This window comes from Xenopus laevis, chromosome 8L, assembly GCF_017654675.1.
Source record: "Xenopus laevis strain J_2021 chromosome 8L, Xenopus_laevis_v10.1, whole genome shotgun sequence".
NCBI classification, from domain to species: Eukaryota; Metazoa; Chordata; class Amphibia; order Anura; family Pipidae; genus Xenopus; species Xenopus laevis.
The window spans coordinates 126,284,203-126,303,043 of record NC_054385.1 but is presented as its reverse complement, the minus strand read 5'-3'; the positions used below and the strand labels follow the sequence as shown (position 1 = coordinate 126,303,043).

Below are 18,841 nucleotides of genomic sequence, written 5' to 3'. Positions count from 1 at the left end.
TACTGACATTTTAAATATATTTTTGCAAATTGTATACGGACCCTCTGGTCTCTTCCTAGAACTGATTAGTACCTATGGATTATAGGAAAGCTGATGTAATTCCAATATTTAAAAATGGATTGTGATCTCAGCCTGGCAGTTATAGGCCAGTAAGTCTGACATCTATTGTAGTCAAGTTACTTGAAGGTTTGTTAAAGGAGAAACAAACCCTCAATAGAAAAAACCCTACCCCCACCCTACATAGACCCATTCCCTCCTCCCCCCCAGCCTAGCTGCCCCCCCCCAGGCAAATGCCCCTAATTTTTTACTTACCCCTCCATGCAAATTCAGGCATTGGAGTTCACGGACACCATCTTCTTCTCTTTTGTAATCTTTGGAATGAGACAAGTGTGGCGGCGCATGCGCAGTTGGAACAATTTTCTGTTTCGCGACAACTGCGCATGCACCGAAACTCACGAAAATTGCCAGAGTGCTGTCTCATTCCGAAGATTACCAAATCGGCTGAAGATGGCGCCTGTGAACTTCGCTGGACAGAATCTTCACGAAGGCTAAGTAAAGAAATTAGGGGCATTTGCCCCGAGTAGCAGCTAGGCTGGGGGGGAGTTTATTTATCATTTAAAGGTTTTAACATTATTTGGAAATATATTTGCTATGGAAATCAGTATCTGTCTGGCTGTTTTTATTCTCTAAGCTACTCTTATTCCACAATGTAGCAGAAGCCACAAACCTGGAGAAGAACTGACTTCTGCTACAATATTTTAAAAATCAAAAAACAGAGAACATAAAGGGATAAACACAGTCTCAGTGGCAAATATGTTTACAAATCACATTACAACCAAGGATGGGTGTAAATAATGCATATTGAACAGCTGTTTATTAGACTGTCTTTCATTTAGCCCAAAAAAAGAAAAGGTTTTTTGGTTGCCCACAAAAGAGCCCTTGAATATAAACTGGTATAAGAAACAACTCTAATTAGAAAGACTCACCTGTTTCCTGGCAGAGGATGAACATCCTGGAAAATAAACATTTTATTAATAAGTACATCCAAGTTGTCACTTGTGGTTGGCTTTAATGCCATCTCCGCGTGTTTACCTTTCCATCCGATGGATTATAGTCTGAGCCACACCGCCCCCATTGTCAATATTCATTGCGAGGGCCCCTGCAGATCCTTCTGGGCAAATACGCCGATAGCTGTTTCGCCACCAAACGGGACTTTCTTACCCCCTTTGGGGCCCTCGCAATGAATATGACAAGGGGATGGTGCAGATCAGACTGAAATCCATTGTATTTTTTAAAGGATGTTTCAATAATATATGATATGTGGTTTTACTTACAGGACTCTTTTATGTAGTGATTGATAGTGGCCTTTGAATTAACAGAACGGTATAATCGGTTTCATAAATGTTATATAATTTGGTTCTTTCCCATCTCATCCCAGCAGCATTATTGGTCATGTAGGGTCAACCAATCAGAGCTGGCTGTGCCATATTTAAACTCTTGTGTTACCTCACTTCCTGGATTCAGCATTAGCTTCTAGTAGTTTAAGCACTGTAATCCTAACAGCTTGCTCCTTTTGCTATTGAGGCTCTTGCCTTGTTCCTGCTCCAGTCCTACTTTGCCTCACTCCTCAATGTTCCTGTTCCTATGCTGAGTCTTTCCTAAGTCTGTGCTGCTGCTCCATCCAGCTCCTGTCTTTCCTGTTGCTGATGGGTCACAAAAACTATTCCTGAAGGACTCACCACCTTCTGATCAGTGGGGATGTTCCCCAAACCCCTTACAGCTTCCCAGCAACTGTGCTACTGAGGGTTCAGCTTGACTCTCCTTTGGGGGAAGTAATCAGACGTCTGCATAGTCTTCAAACTGACCTTTCTGAACATGTTTAAAGTCAAGGACAACATAAGAAAGTTCTTCTCCATCTGCCAATTCTCTAATGGGAACTAAAAGAGAAAAAATACCATTCAGATTGAAGGTTAAGGAGGTATTGCAGAAGTGGAGGGAGAGGTGTAGATATTCAAATTAATACTTTCCCCCTCCTCCTCCATTAACCCCATTCATTCCCTTTATCACATTGCAGTCACCAGATGGGTTTTAGACTGTTTGTTCCAGTATTCTACAGTACTGTAGCCCTACATATCACAATATATTGTCCATATCTAATGTTTAACCAAGTTATTGAATTGCTTCTAGTTGGCCACTTCATACTGGAGATCCACCATCTTGCACTGAGAGTTGCATACCCAGTTGGGACCTACTATTTGTACTTGATTTGCAATATTCTACACCCCACCCAAAATCTGGGATTGTCAGGCTGTGGAGTTTTTCCAACATTTCTAATAACTCCTTCGAGTCAGTGACTTCTAAACTGCACCCCCTACGATATGGGTTGTATTAAAGGCTTTTTGTCAGCTTTTATCCCACATCTATTTTAAGGGAACACAATTCTTTTGGATAATTTTAATGACTAATAAACTATAAAATTAGATATGTTTGTCTACTTACAGTTGCCATATTTAGACTGTTCATCATCTCCTGCAGAGCATGAGCTTGTTTCAGTTCTAAGCCTACAAATCAAATTATACAATCAGTATGAAATTCTACAGCTACTGTATACTATTATTCTTGTACTGCTTGACCAGTGATTTGGGCGCTGCCCTATAAAAGATAAACATCAAGAAACAAGGTATTGCTCTATGTAGGTACTGCAACAACTAAGAACTGAACTAAAAGAATCGGACAAAATAAAAAAAGACTAATGGAATTATTATGGACTGTGGAAATAATTCAGTCTGGTTTGTTTTCTTTTATGAAAGCTCAAATGTGGCCCAAGTTCTTTTTTTTTGTAACAAATTAGTTTTTTTGTATTATAAAAGTACACTACGGTACACATACTTGTAAGGAGGTAAAAATTATTTTATTTGTACTTTTCAAGGTATGAATAGTTCAGGCAATATTTAGTTCTGCCAGCAGGAGGCAACAGCCAGCATGTTTGGCCTAAAGAGGGTTTCCTCGTCAGGAGCCTATATAATGAAGCACACAAGCAAGGAACTTTATTTTTTGGCCTAACATTAACAGCAGGTGAGATAGACATACTAAGTCAGACCAGGTGGGTACCTGATCCTTGCTGGGGTTAGATAGAGAGGAAGAGGATTGTTACAGTATTTGCTAGTTCTAGGAGAGAGAAGTAGTTAGGCTAGCTAGCATTTGTTTTGGGGTAAAGTCACTGGCCAAATAGGGATTGGAAGTGTATAGGACTAGGCAAGTGGCAACCTAGTGGAGAAGCTTGGGACACTGTATTATGAAAACCACAGGGGCGCAGGGGGCAGTTTATTGGGAGAGGAGGTCCCCATAACGGCTAATGGCACTCTGTCAGGGGTCCTGGAGGCTTTAGGAAAGAAACATTGTATGTGAGATTGTAAGGATTAGAAAAGATTAAAGGAGTAGAGTGGATTAAAATAGAGATTTACATAGAAATTCATTATCTTTATTTACCTGCCCAGAGTAAAAAAGGTCCTTAAATCTGTGTGGAGAAAAAAAGAATAATTAAGAAAAGAAAAATTAAAAGGTATTGATAACAAGACTGCTTCCAGGCCAGAACACTTGCTGCTTTGCACTGTGTATACAAGTCTAAACTTTTCCTTTTCTCCCTAGAAAATAAGTAATGAATACTTGTTTCTTAAATGTGCAGTTTTATTAAACAGGCACAATCTTTCCAGTGAATATTCACAAACAATGGAAATGCCTTGTGTCTCAGGGCAACCCAAATAGTCTTCAAGAGTATCTCTCACTAAGCAAACACTTAATACTTGGGTCCTCAATCTTCTGCAAGTACTGACCCAACTAGTATTACTTACTGAAGCTTTGGGCTCTAACTAGTCTTTTCTACTGGGACCTAGACCTTAACCTGGATGGTTATCCGGTTCTATGTGGCTTCAGTAGTCTATGGGAAGAGCACAAGCAGCACTATGCTCTATTACTTATAATATACAGTCATATATTTCCTGATCTCTAGACGCTAACCTCTAGAAAGCATCAATCGAGTGGCCTGCAGTTGGGTAACAGAATATACCTATAGAATTGGTAGGTAGACTTAGTAAACAGACAGTTACAAATATGTTGAAATACAACTGCAAATACATTAAAATGGAACAAAAAGGCAGTTACCTGTCCTGTACGACTGCCAGTTACAGTGTAGGAGTGAGGGAGCTTTATTCCTGTACATATATATACAAGCAACTGTGAGGATCAATAGTGCCACCAGGCTCCCACCAATTACGTAGGGTAGATATTTACTGATCCCTCCCGTTGGGTTGGCTGTTTTAAATGACAAGATACACATTAAACCTCTACTCATATAATGTTTGCCAACATGTTTTTATTGTAGTCAAATAAATGCAGTTAAAAAAGTTAATGTTGAGGTCCCTGAATGTTATAGTTGATAAATATATATTTAGACCCATGGATAGGAGTATGTAAATCTGGGCAACAAAAAGGACAGACACTGTCTGTACTCTAGAATAGCATATTGTGACTTTCCCCAAGTTGAAAGATAGGTAAAGTATAGATAAGTCTTGGGTAAATAGCTTAGATTCATTCAGAAAAAGTAGGGAAACTTTTAGTACAAATCAGGTTTGATGGTCCACATCCAAACCTACCAACCTTTCTGTAGTTTTAGGTGTGGGTAGGGTACGGCCAAACAAATCACCCAGATTCAGTCATCTGGAGGTCGATGTCTCTGCTCATCACAGATTTGTTCAGAGACAATGGAGAGGTAGAGTCCCCAGATGAGTTTACCACCTACAGGTCGCTGCTATAATTGTTATTGCCTTTGTGCACAGTTTTACTTATAGCGCTCTCCTGGTATGGTAAGAAGATTTTCCTAAGGGAATCTTATAACTGTGGCGGTACCAGGTCATGACACCAGTACTAAAACCATCCAACTAGGGATGCACCGAATCTAGGATTTGGCCTTCTTCAGCCGGATTCAACCAAATTCGAATTTGCATATGCAAATTAGGTATGTGAAGGGAAATCACATGCCATTTTGCCACAAAACAAGGAAATAAAACATTTTTTTTCCACTTTTTCTTTTCCCGTCCCTACTTTGCATATGTAAATTAAGATTCTGATTTGGTTCAGTATTCGGCCAAATCTTTCACAAAGGATCCGGGGATTTGGCCGAATCCCAAATAGTGGATTTGGTGCATTCCTACTTCCAACCATGATAGAAGTATCTGCACACCTATAGTATAGTTAGTGCAAGTGGAACCTCCCTGCTGATTTGAGTGCAAAAGGCAAGAATAGTATATTATCTTTGTTCAAGTACGTAATATTCTGACAATTCAGGTCCAAACGTTGATCTGAGGCTCACCTGCATTACATCTAAAAGGTACCCAACCCAGACTGAATTGAAGCCAAAATGTATCAGCCAATTTCAAACAAACCTATTGGGTAAAACCTTAGGTTTCAGGCAGTCTGTGCTAAGTACCCCCTAACTCTGTGCATAGACTGTACAGAAAGATAACATAAATATGTGTCAGCATAGGTATTCTGATATACATGTAGTTTTAGTATCAAAAGTCAAAATCTCTTATATAATCTTAGTAATTCAGATTTTTGGAAGCAGAAAGGTCTCCCAGTCACTTCCATCCAAGCCTACCTTTGCTTTAGCAGTGAATCCTTACCTGGCGCATCATATTCACCCTGTATGTAGATGGTTAGCTCTTTGCTCCCCTTCGTTACACTGACTGATAGAGCTGCTGTATGACAGGTGTAATTGCCAGAGTCCTGAGGCCGAGCTGATTGGATGGTGTAATGATTGGATGAATGAAATCCCTGCACATTGTGCCCATTTCTGTAGAAAGCAAACTGTAGCTCTGTATTGGCTCTGGCTGGATTAAGGACTGTATGGCAGGATATGGTCAGTAGATCTCCCTCCTGTAATGAATTATTATTTGCTCTGATCTCTGGCCTGGAAAACAGTTCTGGGAGAGATTTATTATCTAAATAATAGAAAATGAATGACAGAGGCACCAATATCTCTAACACCAAACTCAAGGAATATTGCAATATAAACTATGATAAAAGGAGGATATACCGTAATGCTGGGAATGTTGAACCTATTGTAAAAAACATTGAAGCATGCAGACTGGAGTCTGGGTATTATTTCATAAATTAATCAGTTGACCATTGTTTGTTGAGCACAAACTTAGAGCATAGATAACCAGTAAATATATATATATATATAAATGCAATAAAAAGCTCAAAGATAACATTGGAGCCAATGAGTTCTATGTACCCCATTGTATGTGTTGTAAAGTTTCATGATCAGTTTGTTTCCCTGTAGGTTTTTGGCCAATTCACGGGGGAACTACAGGCATAACAGTGTCTCTAAAGCACTTCAATACTGTAAACATTAATGTAATGTAATAATATTTATTATATTACAGATTTATTATATTACAGATTATATTGGATAACATATTGGACAGACTGGACTTGCTGAATAATCATTGAAGATGTTTCACTACTTACCTGAGCAGCTTCTTCAGTTGAACTGAAGAAGCAGCTCGGATGAGTAGTGAAACATTTTCAATGATTACTCAGCAAGTCCAGTTGTTTTATAATTACCTATACTAGATATCCCAGCATAGTTATTTCATTGTAATAAGAACGATTCAGTGAATTATATTGGGATATAGTGACCCTATAGATGTGATACTGAATTGAATATCTCTGAAAACATCAGTATGATATCCAGACTCGTGGTGCCATGGCAGGGTAAGCCCCGACCCTTGCTTCTACCTGCCTGTTATTTATTCACTGTTGAAATGACAGTTGCTGAGCAGTTATATAATGGAGAAGTAAACAGCAGACATGTTTTTTTTAGAAATGAACCAGCAAATAATGCTAAACATAGAGATTTACCTTGGATGGTTATGACTATTTCTTCAGATGTATAAGGAGAGTAATGATGTATTTCTGACGGCAGCAATGCTTTACATCTGTATGTACCAGTCATTCCCACACTCATATCCAATGTGACTGTATCATTAGGGGAGGATGATATGTTTACATTATCTTTATAGAAAGTTACTTCTTTTCTTGTAGCATTAGGAGTGTAACATCTCAGAGTCAGGGGGTCCCCTTCATAGACACTGGGGGGCGCCTGCAGAATCACACGATCTGGAATGAAGAAACAATGAACATAAATACATGATACAATGGGACTCATACAGACCAGTGCCTTTGTATTCCCCAGCAACGCATTTTGTACAGATATACTGAAATGAAACAGTGATGTATACACACAGTAGGATAACTGTCGGCTCAGGGGGTTATTTAGTAAAGTCTGAATAGTAAAATCTAGAAAACTCAAATTATTTGAGGAAAAACAAAACTTGGGTTTTTACTCGATTTATCGAGTTTTTTTCACGATCCAATTGATTCAGGTATTTTGTTTGTTTTTTTTTAAAAAAAATAAGGTTAAATCGAGCATGGGGGTTTGGTCGTGATTTTTTCAATCACTTTTAGTAAATTACCCTCTTAGTATCAACCACTACACTGCACTGTTTGTAAGAAATGCATAGATCTAATCAACATCAAATTCTATTAATATTTCCTTATATTAAATTACATGTTTTCAGATGAGAATGAGAAGTTGGGAAGTCAGGAAACTCACCATTTGTAACATTCAGTGTCACTGGGTCACTTCTCTCACTGGTTCCAGTTTGACACTGGTAATTCCCACTGTCCTTCTCTTCTGCATTCTCAATTCTAAAGTTCTGTTCCTCTCCCTTTATCCTCTCATTGTCCTTGTACCAGGAATATCTCTGGTTTAGTAGAGAAGTAAAACCCACATTACATATGAGAGTTATAGAGTCATGCAGAGATATTGTGGCCCAGTTTGGTGAGAAGGAAACCACAGGTCTGACTGCAGCTCCTGAAAATAGAAAGTTTTACAAGTTTATTTCACTTGGTGCACTTTTGACTATATTCTCTCAACTATTATTTAAATGAAAAAATGAGACTGTTAAATAACTGTAAATAGTCATACAGGGTCAGGATGTTTCAAATTTGCATCCAGCTCTTCTCACCATGCAGCACAAACTTGAGAAGGGAACGTAAGAACCTGCAACCCCCCCATCTCTGAAGTTGTCAGAGGGGGACAGCTCTTTAGGGGCTACTTCACCAGAGAGGGTGTAAATATCTGAATGGAGAGGGGCCTTGCCAGCATTTTGGCCTCCAACTTGTAAAATAAATATCAGCTTAATCCCACCTGACCAGCCCATCTCCACTTTCTGCAGCTTTCAGGCCAACCTTTTTCTGTGACCAGTAAATGTGATAATTCAGACATATACACCAATTCTCACCTGCGTTTTCCATAATTGTAACTGATACTGCTGCAAGAAAAGGAGAATATTATTAAAATACGGGTTGTATTGTATTTATATGTAAAAACATAATACATATTCACAATATTTGTCATAGGAATACGTACATGGAAATGTCTTTTTCAAAACAGAAAAAAAAGTGCATCGACCCAGTCCTGCACTGCTGATACTAGCGATGTGCGGGTCTGTTTTTTAACGCCCGGCACCGGCCCAGTTTTTCTAAAGATTGCCATGGGTTCCATTGCTCATTTATCAAAGCTTTTCTTCACTTTTCCTTTTGTTTTTTGAACAAAATGTATGGTGATTTTAACCAGGCAGAATCCAATTTATTCTAGCAAACAAAAACTTGCAACACTACTTGGAAATAAAAAGATGTGAGTAGTTCTTCAAGCTGACGGAAAATGTATCACAGCGCAAGTCTATGGGAAATTCACTTAAATCAAAAACACAACTTGCATAGGGCCAGATTCAAATCAATGAGAAATCATTGGAGATTTATCACTAGGGATGCATCGGAGCCAGGATTTGGTTCGGGATTCGGGCCAAGATTCTGGCTTTTTAGCAGGATGCAGATTCGGCTGAATCCAAGTGCCTGGCCAAAGCAAATCTGAAAAATCATGTGACTTTTTATCATACAAACAAGGAAGTCAAAAATGCTTTACCCACTTGCAGTACTTTCTCCCTTTCACCCCTAATTTACATATGCAGATTAGGGTTCAGTATTCACCCACATCTTTAACAAAGTATTCAGGATTCAGCCGAATACTAAAATAGTGGGTTCAGTGCATCCCTATTTAGCACATGAGGTTCAAACTATCTATGGAATTGGTACCTATGAAATTTACAATACTAATTCCTTTCTTCGTTTACCTGTAAAAAGGATTTTTTTTTGTTATGGGAGGTGCACAATGTTGACTCAAAATAGAAACAGAGGCTTCTGCAAAATAAATCCAGGTTTTTCTTTTATTAATACAATTAATTAATAAAAGAATAATTAATAAATAAATGTACATGTTGAATTTATTACCCCTTATTAAAAAGTGATTACTGTGTGCATTGTCCCACTGTCCCACTACCATGTGCAGAGGGTGCTGTGTGATATTGTCATCACTGTTATTCTTTCATATAACCAACAGAGGGTGCTGTGTGATATTGCAGTCACTGTTATTCTTTCATAAAACCAACAGAGGGCGCTGTGTGATATTGCAGTCACTGTTATTCTTTCATATAACCAACAGAGGGCGCACTGTTATTCTTTCATATAACCAACAGAGTGTGCTGTGTAATATTGCAGTCACGGTTATTCTTTCATATAACCAACAGAGGGCGCACTGTTATTCTTTCATACAACCAACAGATGGCGCTGTGTGATATTGCAGTCACTGTTATTCTTTCATATAACCAACAGAGGGCACTGTGTGATATTGCAGTCACTGTTATTCTTTCATACAACCAACAGATGGCGCTGTGTGATATTGCAGTCACTGTTATTCTTTCATATAACCAACAGAGGGCGCTGTGTGATATTGCAGTCACTGTTATTCTTTCATATAACCAACAGAGGGCGCACTGTTATTCTTTCATATAACCAACAGATGGAGCTGTGTGATATTGCAGTCACTGTTATTCTTTCATACAACCAACAGATGGCGCTGTGTGATATTGCAGTCACTGTTAGTCTTTCATATAACCAACAGATGGCGCTGTGTGATATTGCAGTCACTGTTATTCTTTCATATAGCAAACAGAGGGCGCACTGTTATTCTTTCATATAACCAACAGAGGGTGCACTGTTATTCTTTCATATAACCAACAGATGGAGCTGTGTGATATTGCAGTCACTGTTATTCTTTCATACAACCAACAGATGGCGCTGTGCGATATTGCAGTCACTGTTAGTCTTTCATATAACCAACAGATGGCGCTGTGTGATATTGCAGTCACTGTTATTCTTTCATATAACCAACAGAGGGCGCTGTGTGATATTGCAGTCTCTCCCCAAGCGAACTGTTGGTATAGGAATGATTAAAAGTGACTGCAATCTCAGCTACTGCCCGTGACTCGAGTATAAGCCGAGGTAGACTTTTTCAGCACATTTTGGATGCTGAAAAACTCGGCTTATACTCGAGTATATATGGTACAAGTTCCTTAAAAAACTCTCTGGGCAGATCACACTAAGAAAAGGGCAGGGGCCTTAAAGCTGCAGGACAGATTAACCCGTAACCCTACACAGATTTGTACCCAAAGCATTGGACTTCTCTCACCAAAAATTGTATTTCAGCTCTAGTGCTGACACACACTCCTATGCACTCGATATTTGCAGATTTCCGCCCATAGTATAATGTGCCTGATGGAAACAGCACTCCTGAGGACTGCTCTATCCTCTTCGCTTGTAATTAGGGATGCACCGAATCCACTATTTTGGATTCGGCCGAATCCACGAATATTTGGTGAAAGATTCGCCCGAATACCCAACCAAATCCTAATTTGCATTTGCAAATTAGGGACAGAAAAGGAAAAAGTGGAAAAAAAATTCTTTTGTGACAAAAAGTCACGTGATTTCCCTACCCGCCAATAATTTACATATGCACATTAGGATTTAGATTCGTTCGGCCAGGCACAAGGATTTGGCCGAATCCGAATCCTGCTCAAAAAGGCTGAATCCCGAACCGAATCCTAGATTTGGTGCATGCCTACTTGTAATCCAAGATGGCGTCAGTCATTTCTCATTTGTGCTTTCTACTGTGGAACACAAAGCTCAGGAATCTCACTGTTATTCACACACAGGATCTGCAATTCTTAATAATCCATTGCTGCCAATCTTTTTATATACTTTCGAGTGACAAACAATTATTTACTGCAACACATTTTTCCCCTCCGAGGCTTTATTATTAATAATCTATTGCTGCCAATCTCTTTATATACTTGCTAGTGACAAACAAATATTTACTGCAACGCGTTTCACCCCTCCTGGGCTTCATGAAAGAAAAACCTGGATTTTTCCAGAAGCATTGAGTGGAATGTGCCTCTGTTTCTATTTTGTTTCTACCTATGGAATTTGCTTTAAAAGAATTACTATAAAATGAAACAGAATGATACAGAGTGGGTGCTATATTTGTCCATCAATTGATGATGAAAGGCTGAGGGGTTCCAGATGGATCCCAAGTATCTGATGCCCCTAAGTAGAATAACAGAATAGAAATGAATATAGTAGAACATTTATAGGTAGGTAGGATTCACAGGGGAAATCGTGTACAGAAAAAGTGATATCAGGAGGTCTGATGTCATATTACAGGTAGGGATCTGTTATCCGGAAACCCATTATCTAGAAAGCTCCAAATGAAGGGAATGCTGTCTCCCATAGACTCCATTTTATCCAAATAATACAAATTTTAAAAAATGATTTCCTTTTTCTGTGTAATAATAAAACAGTAGCTTGTACTTGATCCCAACTAAGATATAATTAATCCTTATTGGAAGCAGAACCAGCCTATTTAATGTTTACATGGTTTTCTAGTAGACTTAAGGTATGAAGATAAAATTATGGAAAGATCCATTATCTGGAAAACCCCAGGTCCCAAGCATTCTGGATAACAGGTTTGTACCTGTACAAGCATAGGAGTTACGTAGGAACATCACAGTGTAACTCATATCAACCCATCACATGTTTGCTTTCCTTATTCACGCTTCGTTAAAAAACAAAACATTCATTAGTTGCTATAAATTACTGAACTGAGCAAAATTTCGGTTGCTTTGTTTCTATGCTAAATAATCCAAAATTCCACAAAAGGAAGTTAAGGGAGAGGAAGAGAAAATGTGGGGTTTTACCGAATAATATTTCATATTGTCTACTGTATCATTTTCTGCAGTCAAATCTGGCATTGTATGATCTGTTGTGCAAAACACAAGAATGTTGACTTAGATATTATAAAAATACACATCAGCCCTATAGAAATGAAGATACAGGTGCATCTCGCCATCGGAAGCCTCGTCTGTTTCTAAGAAATGAACAGTTTTCTTCCATTACAGGGTTTATATTTAGATTTTGCTTTGATCTTAGATTTCCTCCGTTGGAAACAATTCGCTAAAACTGTACCACGTTTCAAAATAAATATTCATTTTCATTTTACTTCTTACTTTCCTCATTCATAGAACAATCATTCCATCAAATTATAAGGTGGTTAATATTTTAACAAATAATAATAAAATACAGGTTAATACAAAATATATCGAATAAACGTAACAAGAAAATTGTGTAGAGATTAAATAAATAAACAAAAAAAACTGTGGATCCAGTGATGCTTTATATTAGATACAAACCAGGCATAATGTGTTTTAAAATCTAAATTGAATGAACTTTGTGATACAATAATCAGAGAGGCGAAATTGGGAGTTTAACATAAAACTGTATTGAGAATGTTTGTAGTTTGTTTGAGCTGATTCTTTTCTGTATAAAGTTGACTCTCAAAAGATGTTTTAAAATGTTCTTACTTATTTCTACAATATCTTATACTGTATAGTGTAAGTTGGTTTTCTTATCAGATATATTTATTTTATGCAAAAGATCATATTATCATTATCAATGAGCACGGTTCACATTGCTCTATATATTTTTAAAATGTTTTCTACTTTTCTTTTTATATTCTTTATATTTTAATTTAGTTGATAATTGACCATCCTGGCTGACCATTTGTGCAGTATATTAAAATGTAATACTCCAATCTATGTATACGGCAATTTTTACTGAATGCATCAGTCTGGACTGGGAGCTGAAAGGTTGGATACACTAAAGGGTTGGCCAGTGTATAGCCATTGTAAAACGTGGGTAGTGGAAAATAGTAAAAAAAAAACACTTCTGGATACAAAAACATTCCCATTGTTTCCCATTGCTGCTTGCACTACTACTTAAAACTCAACTTCACTGGATATTAAAAGCCAGATTTCATTCCCAATTTTTCCATTGTGGTCACCAGTGTTAGTTTAATTTACCCCCCAAAAACACTGATCACAAAAGCCATGAATAACCTGTACAATATGGAGGTTATTTGCCAAAAAAAAAACAAAAATAGGTTTGTTTTTTTGGTATAAAATCTGATTTTTTTGTGAAAAAAAATCACGAATTTTTCGGAATTTATTATACCCGAAGTCAATGGGAGAAGTCAAAAAAAATTTCAGATCTGCGCTGCGTTTCATGCAATAATCCGAAATTTTCATAGACTGCGGGTAAAAATTCCTAAAAATTCATGAAGTTCTCCGTTTTTGGGCAGAAATTCCAAAAAATTTGTAAAATTCGTATTTTTCATTATTTTTTCCGGCAAACAAAATTTTCGGAAAAGTGCATTAATAAATAAGCCAAAAAAATCCGTACGGATTTGGTCGGAGTTTTTTTCAGAAAATATTGAGATAAATTGGGACTTTGATAAATAACCCCTATATTCTTATAATACACAAGAGCCATGATTATCCTGTAAACTATATCCTTATAAACGCATCCTGTAAATTATATCCTTATACACGTTGATTAGTGATGTCATCAGTTATAATCGGAGCTTAGTGATGTCATTTCTGACACATGACTCTCTAAAACTTGTTTATTATAATAACTAAAATATCCCCTGTTGCAAAATATGGAAAATAGAATAAGTCACCTCAGAGGTTTATGACCTGTATAAAACCACTCGGCCTTTGGCCTCAAGCATTTATATGGTCATGAAACTCCTCAGTAACTTATAATATCCTTATATTTTACAAGAGGGGCTACTTTATTCACTATATAAACATTACTTATTGGTGACATCTATGTCTAATGTCTTATGAAATTTATGGATAATAAGTTAAAAAAAAAATAGAAAAGAAAATAATAAAAACTATTTAAAGTGGACCTGTCACCCAGACACAAAAATCTGTTTATATATATAGATATATAGATATATAGATATATATATATATATATATATATATATAGATAGATATAGTGAATAAAGTAACCCTCTTGTAAAATATAAGGATATTATAAGTTACCGAGGAGTTTCATGACCATAGAAAAACACGAGGCCGAAGGCTGAGTGTTTTTATACAGGTCATGGAACGCCGAGGTAATTTCTAATATCATATTTTCCAACAAGGGGTAATTTATTTACTTTATTTATTATAATACACAAGTTTCAGTGAGTCATGTGACAAAAATGACATCACTACTCATCGTTTATAAGGATATAATTTACAAGAAATTCATGGCTCTTGTATATTATATATATATATATATATATATATATAAAATCTCCAATCCATACGGTAGTACATTTACACTACTTATAATAAAGTATTTTTAATTTCAGAGCATTATTATGGGACTGACAATAAAATAGAAGTAAAACGGGTGCTACTTACGGAGAGAGATAATTAACAGCAGGACAGACATGTTGAGCAGAAGCAGGTAATGAGAAATAGGAACATTTGTAATGAGTGACGCCAGTGATACTCGGAAACCAACACCTTGTGTATGTGTGAGGCAGGACAGGGGAAACTAAAACCACAGTTTAAAGGGTTCTGCTCATCTCAGAGTGGCCACTACAGTAAACACACAACAAATACAGCTAATATTAGTCCCTGTGTACTGTATTATTAGCTTGGAATGGCTGGTAATATTAGATTGAAGTCTTTAAAGGGGAACCAAACCCCCTACTAATAAAAACCCCTACCCCCCCAACCTAAATACTCCCCCCTCCCTGCTCCCCCACAGCCAAGCTGTTACCTTCTGTAATTGCCCCTAATTGTTTACTTCCCGTTCGTTGCAGAGTTGGTGCAGTGGAGCTCACGGGCACCATCTTCTGGCTCTTCGTTCTTCTTCTGGTCTTTTTCCTTCCCTTTAGCAGATTCCATCGCTTTTGGGGCATGTGCAGTTGTCACAAACTGGATGACTGCTCCAACTGCTCCAACTGCACAGCCACCGATACTCCGCTCTCTTCCCGTGAGCTCCGTTACGCTGACTCTGCAAGAGGAGTACTCATCAGGGGTAGGCACTTGAGAGGGAGCTAATAATCAAAATTTTCATTTGTGCATAAATCTGCGCCTTAGATTTCTTTTTAACTTTTGATAAACTCACATTTTAAATAACATGAAAGCTTATTTATTAAAAAATCAGAATATAATAAACTTGACTGAATAAAATTGTTGAGAAAAAAAAACCTCCAAATTTTTTGATTTTTACATGCTCAAAAATCATTAAAAACTTGAATTGAAAAAAATCTCTTTAACCTACGACTCTGTACCTCTTTTTAAACCGTCCATAAAAGGTTCTTTGTGCTACACGTACATTGCAATCCCACACAGTTGCCTTGATCCATGCCACATACTTCGAACATGGAGCACCAAGGAAGCCATCGATTGTTTAAAAAAGACACAATTTACTCTTCAAAATTAAAAACATGTCAAGCATACAGGATTGGACCACAATACAGGCCGTCCACTTAATGCATTTTGTGGCACCTTGCCGCTTCCTCAGAAGGTTTTTTACTTCTTTAGACCTGTCCCAGAACATGCTAATTTCTTTGCCTTGTTTTTCACTTACTTTCCCTTTCCGGTAAAATAGGTTATAGGGCCTCCAAATTAAAGGGGTCAGAAACCAGTATGATGGCAGTTATTGTGAAGTATATATTTGTAACCCCTGCCACAAAGGTTTTGAACCCAAAGGAGGGTATTTACTAATTTTGGGGAAAATGCTTTATTGTGTTTTGGAAAAAGTAAATATATGGACATGTTGTGGGTATTGGCCCCTGATTCAAGCTCCTATAGCTTGACTACTGCTGGATTACATGTGAATTATGATTGTTTTTACAGCTTGATACTTATCAAAAAAATAAATAAATAAATAAATATATACATATTTAAATAAGTACCGCTGCTGGTTTGGTGACTTTAATCATTTTGCAGGTCATTTCTTTTACTAAACCCTTATCTTATGGAAGAGCTGTCAAGGAAGACACTACAAAAACATTGTGTAATGCTGTGTGATTGGCCCCAACCACCGACCCAGCAATGAGTGTTTGTCCTCGTCCCCAAGTGTCCAAAACACTATATTTGTTATTCATTCTGAAGAGATAAGGGGTGACCAGGATCTGGAAAGTGTGACTTTCAGTTGTCTGGTTCCTGTTTCAGCCAAAAAGAAATGAACTAGAGACTGAGAGATGTTCTGCTCTCCTTGCATGTTGTCAATTACTATATATATGTGACTCCAGGGTCGAACTGGGGGGCCCGGGGCCCACCGGGACTGCTGTCCAGGGGCGCCCCGCCGGCCCCCCGCCCCCTACTAAAACCCGTCGGCCCAGCCGTTCGGCACGCATGCGCAACAACTCAGTTCGGCGCGCATGCGCAACAACGCCACTCGGCGCTGCGCATCGCCGAAAATAAAAAAAAAATTTTCCAAAAAAAGGTTCTGGCCCGGCGGGGGCCCACGAGGGTCGGGGCCCACCGGATTTTTTCCCGGTATCCCGCCGGGCCAGTCCGACACTGTGTGACTCACTACCTGTCGGACCACTGAGAGATCTCTTAATGGAAAATGAAAACTGTACTGAATTTAGCATCTGTAGGGTGATAGGAAAGCTGAACATTTAATGGCAGATTTGTCAAAATATAAGTTTAGAGCTCACCAAATCTGCTCTGTTGTTGTTCCAGACAATTTACCACACAAGGAAACCATGAAACTCTTAGGGGGAAATGTAATAAAATTCACAATGAGAACAAATTTGTGCACAAATATCAATGTTGCAATGTGATATTCTTAATTGGATTTTTATTGCATTGCGAATGTTATTTGCGCGCACTTTTAAGACGTGCTTGAAGGTGACGTAAACTATTAGAGCCAAATTTACATTTCGTGCCTAGGGAGGCACTTACTCATAGGCCCTTCTTATGTCCAAATAAATGGTTTTGTATTTTTAATTTGCCTTGTTTTGGATTTTTGGGAAATCTCACTACATAATTAAATTTTTCCACTGATAGCATGCACCCTCGGACTGGGGTGGACAGTGAGATATATTCCCTTCTTTATTATTATATTATTCTTTATTATTATAATTTAGGTTTCCTTTTGCTATGGGGGCAAATTCACTAACCGGCGGAAATTCGCCAGAGCTGGCTTTGCGCACATGGCAACACTTCGCCAGGCGTAAATTCACCTGGACAACACTAATTCACAAAGATCCGAAGTTGCGCACAGGGTACCGAACGTTGGCGAAGTTGAGCTAGCGAAAATATGCTCAGCAGTTTGAAGTTACGCTGGCGTTGGCTAATTTGCATACGGCGTGCAGTTTAAGTACAATGGACGTATATGTAGCAGCAAATGCATTACACTACACAAGCCTGGGAAACCTTAATAAAATGATATAGAGTTGTTATAATGCCCTACACATGAGCCCAGTGTATAGTTTATGTGCCAAATGTTATCAAATGTAGGGGGGAAGGAGGGTACCCCAAAAACAATTTTCTAACTTTTTCAGCCTATCACCCTGTGAAAAGAAAAAGGCGCCAGCATTTTTTGGGACTTTTTTTTTTCAACTTTTGTTTATGAGTGTAGTAACCTGCTTGTGAAGACATTCTGCTGTTTTGCCATTGCTTGATGATCATATTCCTGTTCCTGTTTTTGTGCTTCCTGTTAAGCTGAGAGCAAGAATGGAGCAGGCCAGATCTACCTCCCATGTTCTAATAAATATACCAAAAGTTCCAGGGTGTATCTGACTACTTACCTGAACTAACACAGTAGAATCATTAACCCACTGCTAGCCAGCAGTTTATTACAATGAGGAACTCCTATCTACTCTATTGCACTTCGCCTGGTCTGAGGTGGTGAAGGCAAGTCTGGCGATAGAGGTAACGGTCAGTAAAATCAAAAACTTAGTGAATTTGTGTAGTAACACTCTTTCGCCAGAGCGAAAATTCGCCTGGCGTTAGAGTGCGAAATTACGCCAACGACCCTAAGTAAATCGACGAAGTGCCAAAATGACGTTATGCTGGTGAGTTTTCACCAGCGTTAGCCACTTCGCCCTTTAGTAAATTTCCCCCATACACTTTATACACTGCTTTTCTTTTTTCTTGGCACAGCAGTTACCCCTAAGTCTGTACACTTGAGTCCCTATGCTGAGGGTTGCACACCTAGGAATCGAATATTTCTGCTTTCCTTGTAGGTGCATCAAGCTGCTCACTAAATATATATATATATATATATATATACTGTATAACAGAACAGTGTCGCTTTCTGGTCAGTCATACAACTGCCAGGAGCTTTGACACAGGGTAACAATATTCCCCAACCAACTGTAATATAGGACCTAATTTAGCTGTCTGTAAACTTTAGGGGACAATAAAGGGTAACTAAATTATCAGTCCCCTACACATAGGGGCCAATTCACAAAGGGTCGAATATCGAGGGTTAATTAACCCTCGATATTCGACTG

At 38.1% G+C, this 18,841-nt stretch overlaps 1 protein-coding gene across 1 annotated transcript; it reads right to left on the bottom strand.

Annotated features, from left to right (window-relative positions):
• Positions 1–5,584: 5,584 nt before the first annotated feature.
• LOC108699133 (high affinity immunoglobulin gamma Fc receptor I) lies at positions 5,585–15,272 on the bottom strand. The gene is made up of 4 exons (XM_018230991.2): positions 15,209–15,272; positions 7,679–7,939; positions 6,925–7,182; positions 5,585–5,981 (listed from the first exon to the last, which is right to left on the bottom strand). The coding sequence occupies exons 1-4, from the start codon at positions 15,270–15,272 to the stop codon at positions 5,653–5,655; spliced, it is 912 nt and encodes a 303-aa protein (XP_018086480.2). The 3' UTR covers positions 5,585–5,652.
• Positions 15,273–18,841: the final 3,569 nt, after the last annotated feature.

What these genes read in the sequence shown, in the direction of transcription:
- LOC108699133 (XM_018230991.2), bottom strand. Translation starts at nt 15,272, where the DNA reads ATGGAATCTGCTAAAGGGAAGGAAAAAGACCAGAAGAAGAACGAAGAG. An exon ending in AGAGCCAGAAGATGGTGCCC is followed by an intron (nt 7,940 to 15,208) that starts GTGAGCTCCACT and finishes TTCTATTTTCAG; the next exon opens with GAGCTGCAGTCAGACCTGTG. An exon ending in GACACTGAATGTTACAAATG is followed by an intron (nt 7,183 to 7,678) that starts GTGAGTTTCCTG and finishes TCTTCATTCCAG; the next exon opens with ATCGTGTGATTCTGCAGGCG.